Consider the following 14,920-nt stretch of genomic DNA (forward strand, 5'->3'; position numbering starts at 1 on the left):
GCACTCCTTCCATCCCTAACCCCAGAGGACTTGGAAATGCTCAATACGCCTGTCTCTAGAGAGGAGTTAGCCCTATGCATCAAGAACCTCCCAGCAGGGAAGGCACCTGGCCTGGATGGGTTCTCAGCTGATTTTTATAAACTTTTAGTCACTGAGATTTCTCCCTCCCTGCTGGAACTGTTCAATGCATACCTTGATGGTCTCTTTATGTCGCAGGACATGAACACTGCACACATAAAGGTATTACCCAAGCCAGGGAAAGATACCCGGACGCCTGACGGATATAGGCCTATTTCTTTGATTAATATATAGATTTAAAAATGATGTCCAAGATCACGGCGGATCGACTGGCAACTATCCTCCCGAGACTGATAGCCCCTGCCCAAGTGGGTTTTGTAAGGGGGCGAGCGGCAGTGGCCAACCTCAGGAAGGTTATCGCGGTTCTGGATGATATTCACATCCGTCCCGAGGCGCATCCCTCTCCGGCCATCCTATCGATTGATGCCACCAAGGCATTTGATAGTGTGCAATGGGCGTGGTTATGGAGGGTGATGGGAGCGATGGGTTTCAGTGGGTCGTTTCTCACTTACTTACTTTCGTTATATTCTAACCCATGCGCCAGAATATCCATCCCGGGCTTCTTGTCTCCTAGATTTATCCTGAAGAGGGGGACCAGGCAGGGTTGCCCACTTTCGCCTCTCCAATTTAATATTGCATTGGAACCCTTAGCGAGGGTCCTGGCTTCCTCGTCGGTGGTGTCCGGAATACGGGTCGGGACAAAAACACTTACAACGGCTCTTTTTGCTGATGATATTCTGTTGTTCCTGGCGCGGCCAATGAGGGACCTAGAAGGGATATTTGCAGCTGTTGCAGACTTTGGCAGGGAATCGGGATTCTCGGTGAACCAATCCAAAAGTGTAATGCTTGACCTCAAGGGGGTGACCCGATCGAATGCGGACTTTTGTACCAATGCTCCGGTGAGCATCTCGTACTCGAGCGTCACGTACTTGGCGGTTCGTGTGGGTTGTACCCCAGACTCTCTTTACCAGCTAAATTATCCTCCCCTGATAGACAGAATAGTCGGGGAACTTGACAGGTGTAATTCATTCCCTCTTCCCTTCATGGCAAGATGCCATTTGATAAAGATGATGAGTTTCTGGAAAATGCTGTATCCGATGCAGACTGTTGAGGCATTCAGATGTGAATAGACTGAACTCTGCATTCACAAATTTATTTGGTCTCATAAGCGACCAAGAATTTCTTTACAAAAGCTTATACTGTCAAGGGAATTGGGAGGCCTGAATTTCCCGAACGTACGCCACTATAATTTGGCTTGCCTCCTCCGGCACGGGATGGACTGGGTTAAGGGGACGTCATTTTATTCAGTTACCGCATTGGAATCTGGGATGGTTTCGCCGTGGACCTTGTCCTCCTTGCTACATACCAGGTACGCTGCTTTACCTCGGGAGGTTAAGAATAGTTTGTTATTGCGTGATACCATTGCATCGTGGAAAGCGGGGAGAAAGGCAATGCAATTACCCTTTCTGATTAGTAAGCCGATGCCACTCTGGTCACACCCCGAATTTCCCCAGGGAAGAGATATCAGACTGTTTGGTAGATGGAGGGAGGCGGGGGTGGAGAAGGTGCAACATCTTTTACATTCTCAAGAACCTAGATACTTGACTTTATTGGAATTGGGGGAGACTTATGGGATAGCCTCGACCCACTTCCTTCAATATGGTCAACTGATGGCATTCCTGAGGCCTAGGCTGATGGATGTCTCAGTCATCCAGAGGAATACATCCTTTGATGGTCTCATATCCACTGCTGATAATACTCACTCTCTATCGTATCTATATTGGAAGGTAAAACGTAAAGGTAGCGACTCCATAGAGTCATCCCTTTTCCGCTACTGGGAACGCAAACTGGATAAGACTGACCTGGCAAAGCCAATCTTAGAGGGGTGGGGGAGGGTGAAAAAAGCAGTCATAGGTGAATCGTGGAGGGAGACACAGTTCAAGGTGATGCACCATGCCCTGTATGGTTTTACCCTGCCTAAATCCCCAAGTAAACCTGACCGACCAGAGGCTTGCCCTAACTGCAATAGACCGTGGATGGATCTTCTCCATGGACTAGTGTCGTGCCCCCGTTCTCGGAGGTTCTAGACAGACCTGTTTAATGTTATGGAGGAGAAGTTGAGAGTCCGTCTACCTGTTGATCCATTACTGATTATGTTTCATATTACGGGAGATGACCGTCGTCTTACCTTATTACATCATATATTTCTACTGGTCGGTAAGCGCTGCCTCTTAGCTAGATGGTTAGTGTCCTCAATGCCCTCAACTGAGGACGTAGTTTCTTAAATTACTAAGTACCTCCACTGGGACAGGATGGAATATAGTCGGACTGCTAATAAGTCTGCAAAGAGGTTCTTCAAAAAATGGGCAACTTTTATGACCTCCTTTTTGACGGACGAGGAAATTATACCAGTGGTGACACCGTTAAAAGACTCGGAATGGTATTTGAAGAAGTCCATAGCAGGTACTTTAGGATGCCTCGGGCTTCCTTCTTGATAGGCGGTGGAAGCACTATTTCTATTTTATTTTTGTTTTCTTGGGTGAAAGCCATGTTTCGTGGTGGGGTGACCTCATGCCTCGCGGCGATTTCTAATATAACTACTATACATTGTTTTAGTTTTATGGAATTACCTGTAGTATCCCTAATATGCTGACGGAGGGAGGGGGGGGGGTGGCCTGATAAGGGGGAGTTCATCCATTATTGTTTCTACTGCTTCATTATAAGATTGTCATTGTTCGTATTCCTTGAACCATCAGGAGTAGCCCTCCTGTCTTTGTTGAATATGTGTAAAATTGAAAATAAAATTTAAAAAAGTTCCCTTTAGACGCCGCTGTCAACTTTGACAGCGGCGATTTAAAGGGTTAATAGCCGGCTGTATCAATTGCCGCATGCTGGTCATTAGCAGCAGCCCCTGGCTACTGAAATCAGCTGGGGGCCGCCTTGTATGGAGCAGGCACGAGTCGGGCCTGCTCCATACACCCTGAGCACAGTCATTTTAAATTCAGAGCGGGAAGTCGGCCCGACCCTGGTTGCCTAAATGGATGTAAAATGTACCTGCCCGGCGCCTGTCCCGCCTGCATGTCCCGGGTGTCGGGCAATAGGATTTCTGAGTAAGGCTTTACCTTGCAATGGTAAAAACCCTCCTTCCTCTTTGTAAATAAACATATGAAACTGCCATGATATTCTGTAAAATTTGGCATGTTTGGGTAGCTAACCCTCACACAACTTTAATTTTATATAAGTTTCTGTTGTTTAACAGGTTTTCCAGTGAAACATAACTCATCCCCTATCCACAGGGAGCTTGGGGTTCTGTACTAGAGATCACAGGGGGTCCCAGCAGTCAGACCCCAGTGATCAGACACTTATTCCCTATCCTGTGGAACTTTATGGGCCCCATAAAGCCACAGCCAGTCCCCATAAAGCCGCAGTCAGTCCAAAATCTTCTATTTTAATTTGGATCATATCTTTGGTTAAATACATACGGCATTACAGGTCAGAATATCTTTAGATTTTTGCATGTAAATGGACAATAAAGAACCTGACACTTAAAAGGGGGTTGTCTACTTACTTCCAACTCCTACAGCCTGTTTGCAGCGTCAGTTTCCCTTTTGAAAAGAAAAAGCAGGGATTTGTTTTGCTTTCTTTGGCCACCTGCTTTATGTTTTTTTGCTGCTTATATTACCTTTTTAGAGGTCTTTTTACTTTTTTAGATGCTAAAGCCAACCCCTCTGATTTGCTCTTAAAACATCAGTTGTCAGCCATGTGGGATTTTTTTTTATTCTAATTCTTTTCTTCCTCATAGGAGTAAATGTTGCAGTTTAGTTATTTAAAAATGTCTCATTTATCATCTGTATCAGCATTTGACAACAACTGCCCCAGTCTATGTGCTGAAGTGCAGCTCTTAACCTGGGGAAACTTGCCTTACTTTAAAAAAAAAAAAAAAACGTTTTGCCCTTCCAACACTTTAAGCTGAAAGTAACTATATTGTGGTCACTACTACTGAGTTTTTCACAGACAGTTACATTCCCAAACAACTCTGCATTGTTAGAAATGACCAGATTCAACACAGCATCATTTCCTGTTAGGTCCTCCACAAAATGAACCATACAGTTATCTTACAATACATTGATGTTTTCTCCCCTTTGCAGTTTTAGCCAAATTATTATGACAGTAAATAACGGTATAGTTAAAATCTCCCATTATCACTGATATACCCACCTGGGCAGCCCACTCTATTTGTGTATGGAGCTGACCATCTATTTTCTCAGTGATGTTCAGGGTTTACCTCTTTATGTAATTCTGTTCACAAGGATTCACATCCTCCCAATCGTTACCCACTATTGCATCTTTCACACTGACTTTCATACCACTTCTGACCCCTCTCTTTAACCTATCTGCTTTATTTTCTACTTTGTCCACCCTCCACATGCCTAGTTTAAATAATCTACCACCCCTTCTAGTATTCTCTACCCAGCACAGCGGACCACCTTCCATTCAGCTGCAAATGTCTGTAGAATACAGTTTAAACCCTATCGAAAAGTCAGCCCAGTGCTCTAAAACCTAAACCCCTCCTCCTTACACCAAGATTTAAGCCGTTCATTTAACTCCTTTAACCTCTTAAGGACGCAGGGCGTATGGATACGCCCTGCATCCCGAGTCCTTAAGGACGCAGGGCGTATCCATACGCCCGTGGGAATTCCGGTCCCCACCGCTAGCCGGTTGGGGACCGGAGCCGGATGCCTGCTGAAATCGTTCAGCAGGCATCCCGGCATATCGCCCAGGGGGGTCATTATGCCCCCCCATGTCGGCGATCGCCGCAGATCGCTGGACAATTCAGTCCAGCGATCTGCGGCGATTCCGGGTCAATCGGGTCTCCAGTGACCCGGTGACCCGGAATTACTGGCTGTTCGGGGCCGTCTCTGACGGCCCCGAACAGCCAGAGCCTGCAGGGGTGAGGTGGCACTGGTGCCACCTCACGATCGCCCTGATTCGTCGGCCGGATTACCGGCCGACCAATCAGGGCGCCTGCTGCGGGTGTCACTCCCGCACCCGCTCCGCCCCTCTTCCGGAGGGCGTGAGCGGGTGCGGGAAGACGACCCCGGGTGCTGGGGACCCCGATCCCCGGCGTTAATGTTGGGATCGGGGCCCCAGGAGCGACGGCGGCGGCGTGGGACAGCCTGCGATGAAGCAGCAGCAGGAGGTGAGTTACAGCCTCCTGCTGTTGCTTAGCAACAGCTCCCAGCATGCAAAAAGGGCATGCTGGGAGCTGTAGTTATGCAACAGCAGGAGGCAGACCACCACAACTCCCAGCATTCCCTTATGGGCATGCTGGGACTTATGGTTTTGCAACAGCTGGAGGCACATTTTTTCTATGGAAAAGTGTACCTTCAGCTGTTGTATAACTACAACTCCCAGCTTGCACAAACAGCTAAAGTGCATGCTGGGAGTTGTAGTGGTGCATCTGCTGGTTGCATAACTACAACTCCCAGCATGCCCGTTGGCTGTTGGTTACTGCTAAGAGTTGTAGTTTTTCAACAGCTGAAGGCACACTGGTTGTGAAACTTAGTTTTTTTTTTTTTACCTAACTCATTGTTTCACGACCGGTGTGCCTCCAGCTGTTGCAAACTACAACTCCCAGCAGTCACCTTACACGATGCACCGTACATGTTGGGAGTTGTAGTTTTGCAACAGCTGGAGGCACACTGGTTTTGAAACACTGAGTAAGGTCACAAACTCCGTGATACATAACCAGTGTGCCTACAGCTGTTGCAAAACTAAAACTCTCAGCATGTACAGTCTCTCAGCGCATGCTGGGAGTTGTAGTTTTGCAACAGCTGGATGTCCCCCCCAATGTGAATGTACAGGGTACACTCACATGGGCGGAGGATTACAGTAGGTATCGGGCTGCAAGTTTGAGCTGCAGCAAATTTTCTGCAACAGCTCAAACTGCCAGCGAGAAACTACTGTGAACCCCCGCCCGTGTGACTGTACCCTAAAAACACTACACTACACTAACACAAAAAATAAAATAAAAAGTAAAAAACACTACATATACACATACCCCTATACAGCCCCCCTCCCCTCCCCAATAAAAATGAAAAACGTCTGGTACGCCACGGTTTCCAAAACGGAGCCTCCAGCTGTTGCAAAACAACAACTCCCAGTATTGTCGGACAGCCGTTGACTGTCCAGGAATGCTGGGAGTTTTGCAACAGCTGGAGGCACAATGTTTGGGAATCACTAGCGTAGAATACCCCTATGTCCACCCCTATGCAATCCCTAATTTAGGCCTCAAATGCGCATGGCGCTCTCACTTTGGAGCCCTGTCGTATTTCAAGGCAACAGTTAAGGGTCACATATGGGGTATCGCCGTACTCGGGAGAAATTGGGCTTCAAATTTTGGGGGGTATTTTCTGCTTTAACCCTTTGTATAAATGTAAATTTTTTGGGAAACCAAGCATTTTAGGTAAATTTTTTTATTTTTTTTTACATATGCAAAAGTCGTGAAACACCTGTAGGGTATTAAGGTTCACTTAACCCCTTGTTACATTCCCCGAGGGCTCTAGTTTCCAAAATGGTATGCCATGTGGTTTTTTTTTGCGGTCCTGGCACCATAGGGGCTTCCTAAATGCGGCATGCCCCCAGAGCAAAATTTGCTTTCAAAAAGCCAAATGTGACTCCTTCTCTTCTGAGACCTGTAGTGCGCCAACAGAGCACTTTTCACCCCCATATGGGGTGTTTTCTGAATCGGGAGAAATTGGGCTTCAAATTTTGGGGGGTATTTTCTGCTTTAACCCTTTGTATAAATGTAAATTTTTTGGGAAACCAAGCATTTTAGGTAAATTTTTTAATTTTTTTTTACATATGCAAAAGTCGTGAAACACCTGTAGGGTATTAAGGTTCACTTTACCCCTTGTTACGTTCCCCGAGGGGTCTAGTTTCCAAAATGGTATGCCATGTGGTTTTTTTTTGCTGTCCTGGCACCATAGGGGCTTCCTAAATGCGGCATGCTCCCAGAGCAAAATTTCCTTCAAAAAAGCCAAATGTGACTCCTTCTCTTCTGAGACCTGTAGTGCGCCAGCAGAGCACTTTTCACCCCCATATGGGGTGTTTTCTGAATCGGGAGAAATTGGGCTTCAAATTTTGGGGGTTATTTTCTGCTATTACCCTTTTTAAAAATGTAAAACTTTAGAGAAACCAAGCATTTTAGGTAAAAAAAATATATATTTTTTTTACATATGCAAAAGTCGTGAATCACCTGTGGGGTATTAAGGTTCACATTACCCCTTGTTACGTTCCCCGAGGGGTCTAGTTTCCAAAATGGTATGCCATGTGTTTTTTTTTTGCTGTTCTGGCACCATAGGGGCTTCCTAAAGGTGACATGCCCCCCAAAAACCATTTGACGCTCCTTCCCTACTGAGCCCTCTACTGCGCCCGCCGAACACTTTACATAGACATATGAGGTATGTGCTTACTCGAGAGAAATTGGGTTTCAAATACAAGTAAAAATTTTCTCCTTTTTATCCCTTGCAAAAATTCAAAAATTGGGTCTACAAGAACATGCGAGTGTAAAAAATGAAGATTGTGAATTTTCTCCTTCACTTTGCTGCTATTCCTGTGAAACCCGTAAAGGGTTAAAACGCTTACTGAATGTCATTTTGAATACTTTCGGGGGTGCAGTTTTTATAATGGGGTAATTTATGGGGTATTTCTAATATGAAGACCCTTCAAATCCACTTCAAACCTGAACTGGTCCCTGAAAAAAAGCAAGTTTCAAAATTTTGTGAAAAATTGGAAAATTGCTGCGGAACTTTGAAGCCCTCTGGTGTCTTCCAAAAGTAAAAACTCATCAATTTTATGATGCAAATATAAAGTAGACATATTGTATATGTGAATAAAAAAAAAAAATTATTTGGAATATCAATTTTCCTTACAAGCAGAGAGCTTCAAAGTTAGAAAAATGCAAAATTTTCAAATTTTTCATCAAATTTTGGGATTTTTCACCAAGAAAGAATGCAAGTTACCAAAAAATGTTACCACTACGTTAAAGTAGAATATGTCACGAAAAAACAATCTCGGAATCAGAATGATAACTAAAAGCATTCCAGAGTTATTAATGTTTAAAGTGACAGTGGTCAGATTTGCAAAAAATGGCCGAGTCCTTAAGGTGAAAAAGGGCTCAGTCCTTAAGGGGTTAAAGCTGTTTTTTGTCTTTCCTGCAGTGTGCATGGCACAGGGGCATTAATGAGAATACAACTATGGAAGTCATTCCTTTTAGCTTAGCACCTAGTTCTTTAAAATTATTCTTAAGGGCCCTCCACCTACCATGTATTTTGTTGTTTGTTTCCACATGGACCATGACAGCTGGGTCACCCTGACACCCTTTCCACTTCCTATAACTACATTAACTCCGCTCATTACTCGGTCCTCCTGATTCATTTCTTCACCCTCCATGACTACCCCACTAACTGCATGCTCAGTGAGTAGCATGCTCCTCTCAACATATCAATACAATAGCCCCAAGTGTTGCATTTTTGCTCCTCGAGATCTTTTATGCGAGCTTTTAGATGGGCAACATGCTCATATCTGCCACAGTGGCATTTACCTCTGGCTTCCTGCTCCAGTCATTTATACATATAGCACACTATGCACTGATGAAAACCTCCAATCTTGCTATTCATTATCCTGGTTACAAAACATTGAAAAGTTATTAAAAAGAAAATGAATACTTCCAGTGACCTTTAGGGCTCATTGACACTATCGTCAGGCTCCATTAAGTGGAGCTCCGTCGGCAGTTCGGTCAAGTTTAGTGGAGAAAAAAAAATAGTGCAAGCGCTATTATTTTCTCCGCTAAACTCCTTTTAAAATGACTAAATCACCAACGGACCCCATACTCTTTTTAACACTTATGCACGAGCCACTTAAACAGCAAGACCAGAAATAGCATGTTCATTAGGAAAATATCCCAACCATTGTTTTATTTGTATAGCTACAATTTTATAGTACATGGCTTTATACTGTATTTTGGTGCCTTTGTTTGTTACTTAAAGTCATATTACTTTGTTACACAAGTCATATTGTTGTTGAGCTTTTCGGTTTAACCCCAAAATGAAACTGCTCACTTCTCATTTTAGGTGCAGGTGACCACATTGTCTGATTTGTCATCCTGTGTATATGACCTTAATGTACGACAGGAAATCCTTTCTACTGGACTGGGTACTGACAACCCCCAACACATTCTCCATCTGAAAGCTTTGTTAGAACTCAGTGGATCTTTTATAAAGTGGTATATACATTTACCATGTCCATTTTCAAGCATATGCCTACTACCTTTTGCATTACTGCCATCTGAACTTGTTATTTTAACAGTGAAGAAGAAGAAAATGTAGTAATTCCTGAGAAATCTACAGAAGATAATAATATATCCACTCCTTCATGTCCGGAGAAAGCAGATCCTGGTATACTACATATCAGAATGTATTCTACATATCAGAATATACGTGGCAGACATAGAGCTACCGGTCTGATCTTCCTTATTTTGGGATTTTTTTTAGGTGATGGAAACAAGGTTGCTAAATCCAACCTGTTGTCCCACTTTGATAAAGAACCAGAAGAGCTTAAAGATGTTTCTGCTCATGTAGACTCAGAGCCTCTGAAACCGCTCTGCTTAACAAGGTTTGTAATGAGGATTGTGCCGCAGAAAGATGTACAGAACCAGCCCTGCTTATGTCTAAGGACAGATATTGTAGCTTATTCTTCTAATGGAATGTTTCATTTGTAAAAAGTGAGGGCATATTGCTATGGTTCTTAGGATTTATGGGTTGGGGTTTAGACAGCTTTCCTTTCTAAGAATAAGAACTCTAGCTGGGGCACCAATGTTCAGGGGAAAACAGTAAAGGTTCACAATGCTAAACTACTGCTGCTTCTTCTTCATACTCTGGATTGGTCAAGGCCCCAAAGGTTTAATCTACACCGATCATTAAAGTTATTGCACACCCTAGCAGCATACCTCCACCTTATAATATGGGAATACTCGTCATATATCTACTATTCATAGCCTTTGGGCAGATGTAGCAATGTTACTTAGGGAAGACTAGGCATACCCATTTTACTTGTCCTGAACAGCCTTTTAACTCTTTAGCTGCAAGGACAACAGTCCACACTTTTCCTTATACAAATATTTACAGCCATACACATACATTTAATAAAAGTAGAAACCTGGCACGTTGTGAAAATGCTATCTAGCACTTTAAACTTCATGCAATTTTGTCTCAGGGTGTATTCACACGTATAGCATCTGCTGCATATTTAAATTGACACTGTCAGATTCAAAACCTTTTTATATGTTGTACATCTTGGCAAAACATTAAAGGGGTACTCCGCTGAAAAACATCTTATCCCCTGACTAACCACTACAACCGCACGCTCCCTCCATTTATATCTATGGGAGGAGACGTGATGGCTACAGGAAAGAGCACAGAGGAGTCCTATCAGACAGGAGAGAGCACAGAGAAGTGCTATCAGACAGGAGAGAGTACAGAGGAGTGCTAGTCCACCCTCACTTACTGGATTTTGTCCATGCCTGTGCTTCAGATTGGACAAAGCAATAACTTTATAAGCCATGATTTCTATATAAAGGAAAGAACATTTTCTTATGAAGTATATTAGAAAGGTTGATGTTTGCCAAGATGTAAAACATATAAAAGTTTCTGTATCTGACAGTGCCCATTTAATCCTGCAGACTTGAAGCTGCTGATTTTATGTAGTAGATTTCTAAGTAAACTAAATGATTAAATGGGTACTACTGTGGAAATTTTTTTTATTTTTTCTTATCAACTGGCTCCAGAAAGTTAAACAGATTTGTAAATTACTTCTATTAAAAAAATCCTAATCCTTCCAGTACTTATCAGCTGCTGTATACTACAGTGTGAGTTGTTTTTTTCTTTCTGACCACAGTGCTCTCTGCTGACACCTCTGTCCATGTCGGGAACTATCCAGAGTTGGAGCAAATCCCCATAGCAAACCTCTCCTGCTCTGGACAATTCCTGACATGGACAAAGGTGTCAGCAGAAAGCACTGTGGCCAGACAGAAAAAAAATATACAACTTGTGGAACATACAGCAACCTGTGGAACATACAGCAGCTCATTACTGGAAGGATTAAAAAAAATTTATAGAAGTAATTTACAAATCTATTTTACTTTCTGGCACCAATTGATTTGAAAGATGTTATTTCCACCGGAGTACCCCGTTAAATACATCTTCAAATCTGCAGCAACAAATTTGTGCAGGATACTGTACTTGTGAGTAGACCCTTAAAGTGTAACATGTTTGTAAATAGTGCATGAAGGTTAGTGTAAGTTATCAGGGCCAAAACTTGCACCCTTGTGCAGCGCTAAGGCTTCCTCTGAGCCACAGGTAGTATTAGGGGGCAGCCCTCAATCTTCCCTTGACTTCAGTGTGGGTTTCACAGCGTAACCATGTAAGAAAGGAGTGGGAAGTCACTCCTTTTTCATGTGGTTCTCCATCTCTCATTGAAGTCAATGGGAGTGGGGTTTTTTTTAACACGTGGTCATTAGCAGGGTAAGCATACACTTAAGGTTTTTCCCTAAATGTCACAGCAAGGAGGATTAGGTTCAGTTGGTGACTAAACTAATACGGGATGATAACATTAAGAAAAATTCCTGTGTTCCTCCTTCCTGGGGCGACATGAGGCTATATATGAATGATAGATGACAGTAATTGGTAAGGTTGGTGATAACTTGAAGAAATGTTACTTTATTCTCCACCTGCATCACAGGAGGTTGTACAGGGAGAAAGGCAGTGACAGGCTGATAGGTAAATGGTTGCTGTAAGAGGGCACCCCCAACACACACACAAAACCAAAAAGTAAAGCTTTTTATCCAGCTCCCTAATATTGCACCTAGAATATTGAGCCGAGTGTCGTTTGAATATTGGCTTTTATGTTAACCAACATTTAAGCTATAGCCAAAATGCTCATTGTGGGAGAATGTTACAGCTGTACTTTGACACCTGTGTGTTTAGTTGTTAGTCACGTAGGGAAAGGGCGCCGCAGCCTCAAGGAATCTATTCACGTTTTTTAGCTCTTCTCCCTATTTCCTGCAGGAAAACTTGTGACATGATGTCAAAATTATTTCCCTATAACTAGAAGAAATAGCTAATTCTCTTTCTTAAAGTAACCTATTCTATGATGTGATTATTGACTCATACTATAAAAAACTAAAATACCTTATTGTTTTTAGTTTGTTTCCAGAAGTGAAATGGTTTGAGATGGACAAATCTGTGATCCTGACTGTAAAACTGAGACAAGTAACAGATCACAAGTGCACATTCTACAGTGATAGACTTGTGTTTAGGTGAGTGATTTTATAATGGAAACTAAAATAAACGTCTGTACAACTTTAAGAGTGCATTTTGACAAAATTGTATTTAAAAAAGTGTGTGAGGGGAGGGTGACTGGTTATGCTGTCTGCAAGACGCTACTGTCCTGCGCCCTTAAACAGCAAGGGAATTGGCTTATCAAAATGAGAAAATTCAGACATTGGAAGTAGAGATGAGCAAAGTTACAGTAATTTGATTCGTCACAAACTTCTCGGCTCAGCAGCTGCTGACTTTAGCCTGCATAAGTTAGCTCAGCTTTCAGGTGCTCCGGTGGGCGGGAAAAGGTGGATACAGTCCTAGAAGACTATCTCATAGGACTGTATCCACCTTTTCCAGCCCACTGGAGCACCTGAAAACTGAACAAATTTATGCAATGCAGGCTAAAGTCAGCAACCGCCGAGCCGCGAGGTTCATGACTAATTTAATTTGCGATAAATTCGCTCATCTCTAATTGGAAAGTTCCAAAAGGCTTTCCTACTCACTTTTTTAGGCATGATCTTATGCCTCTTCCTGATGCTGCTTCACTTTGTGATCAGAAGAACAGAGTACCTTCTCAATTTCAATTTTTCTCCTTTTACCCCTTATGAAAAGGTAAAGTTGGGATCTACACCAGCATACTAGTGTAAAATTGTTTACACTAACATGCTGGTGTTGCCCCAAACTTTTAATTTTCACAAACAGTAAAAGGAAAAAAAAAAAAAACATTTGTAATGCAATTTCTCCTGAGTACGGAAATACCCCAAATGTGGACGCAAAGTGCTCTGTGGGCGCACAACAAGGCTCAGACGTGAGAGCGCACTATGTCCATTTTTAGTTCTAAATTTGTGATTTGCACAGGGGTGGGTGATTTTACAGTGGTTCTGACATAAACGCAAAACAATAAATACAACATATGACCCCATTTTGGAAACTACACCCCTCGCGTAACATAGCAAGAGGTAAAATGAGCCTTAACACCCCACAGGTGTTTGACAAATTTTCGTTACAGTTGGATGTAAAAAATGAAGAAAAAAAATTCATATTTTTTTACTAAAATGCTAGTGTTACCCTACATTTTTTCATTTCCCCAAGGGAAAATAGGGGGGGGGAAAGCTTCCCAAAATTTGTAGCTCCATTTCATCTGAGTATGGAAATACCCCATATGTGCATGTAAAGTGCTCTGCGGGCAAACTACAATGCTCAGAAGAGAAGGAGCTCCATTGGGCTTTTGGAGAGAGAATGTGTCTGAAATTGAAGGCCATGTGAGTTTACAAAGCTCCCCATGGTGCCAGAACAGTGGACCCCCCCCCCCCCCCACATGTGACCCTATTTTGAAAACTACACCCCTTACAGAATTTAATAAGGGGTGAAGTGAGCATTCACGCCCCACAGGTGTCTGACAGATTTTTTGGAACAGTGGTCCGTGAAAATAAAAACATTTATTTTTAATTTGCACAGCTCACTGTTCCAAAGATCTGTCAAATTCCAGTGGGGTGTAAATGCTCACTGCACCCCTTAATAAATTCTGTGAGGGGAGTAATTTCCAAAATGGGGTCACATTTGGGGGGGGGGGTCCATTGTTCTGGCACCATGGGGGCTTAGTAAAACGCACACGGTCCCTGACTTCTATTCAAACCAAATTCTCTCTCCAAAAGCTCAATGGCTCTCCTTCTCTTCTGAACATTGTAGTTCACCCGCAGAGCACTATACATCCACATATGGGGTATTTCCTTACTCAGAAGAAATGGTGTTATACATTTTGGGAGGCTTTTTCTCCTATTACTCCTTGTGAAAATGAAAAATTTGGGGTAACACCAGTGGTTTAGTGAAAAAATCTAATTTTTCATTTTCACGTCCAACTTCAGCGGAAATTTGTCAAACACCTGTGAGGTGTTAAGGCTCATTGTACCCCTTATGTTCCTTGAGGGGTATAGTTTCCAAAATAGTATGCCATGTGTTTTTTTTTTGTTTTTTTTTGGTTGGTTGTTTTTTTTACTGTTCTGGCACCATAGGGGCTTCCTAAATGTGACATGCCCCCCAAAAACCATTTCAGCAAAATTTGCTTTCCAAAAGCCAAATGTGACTCCTTCTCTTCTGAGCATTGTAGTGCGCCTGGAGTGCACTTGACGTCCACACATGGGGTATTTACATACTCACAAGAGATGGGGTTACACATTTTGGGGGGCATTTTCTCTTGTCATCAATCACCTGTGGGGTGTAAAGGCTCACTGTACCCCTTATGTTCCTTGAGGGGTATAGTTTCCAAAATAGTATGCCATGTGTTTTTTTTTTGGGGGGGGGGGGGGGGTTATAAATTTTTTTTTTTTTTTTGCTGTTCTGACGCCATAGGGGCTTCCTAAATGTGACATTTCAGAAAAACTCACTCTCCAAAATCCCATTGTCGCTCCTTCCCTTCTGAGCCCTCATGTGCACCCACAGAGCACTTAACATCCACATATTAG

General features: G+C 42.9%; 1 protein-coding gene across 9 annotated transcripts in view; it reads left to right on the plus strand.

The window, feature by feature from the left end:
• TDRD12 (tudor domain containing 12) overlaps window positions 1–14,920 on the plus strand; it is a 276,574-nt gene that overhangs the window by 249,039 nt on the left and 12,615 nt on the right. For all 9 annotated transcript variants that reach the window (XM_056525738.1, XM_056525737.1, XM_056525743.1 and 6 more), the window contains 4 exons: window positions 9,213–9,364; window positions 9,448–9,536; window positions 9,633–9,753; window positions 12,341–12,454. In XM_056525738.1, coding sequence (XP_056381713.1) covers window positions 9,213–9,364; window positions 9,448–9,536; window positions 9,633–9,753; window positions 12,341–12,454 — 476 coding nt within the window. The remainder of the gene's footprint in view (window positions 1–9,212; window positions 9,365–9,447; window positions 9,537–9,632; window positions 9,754–12,340; window positions 12,455–14,920) is intronic.

Source organism: Hyla sarda, chromosome 6 (genome assembly GCF_029499605.1).
Source record: "Hyla sarda isolate aHylSar1 chromosome 6, aHylSar1.hap1, whole genome shotgun sequence".
NCBI classification, from domain to species: domain Eukaryota; kingdom Metazoa; phylum Chordata; class Amphibia; order Anura; family Hylidae; genus Hyla; species Hyla sarda.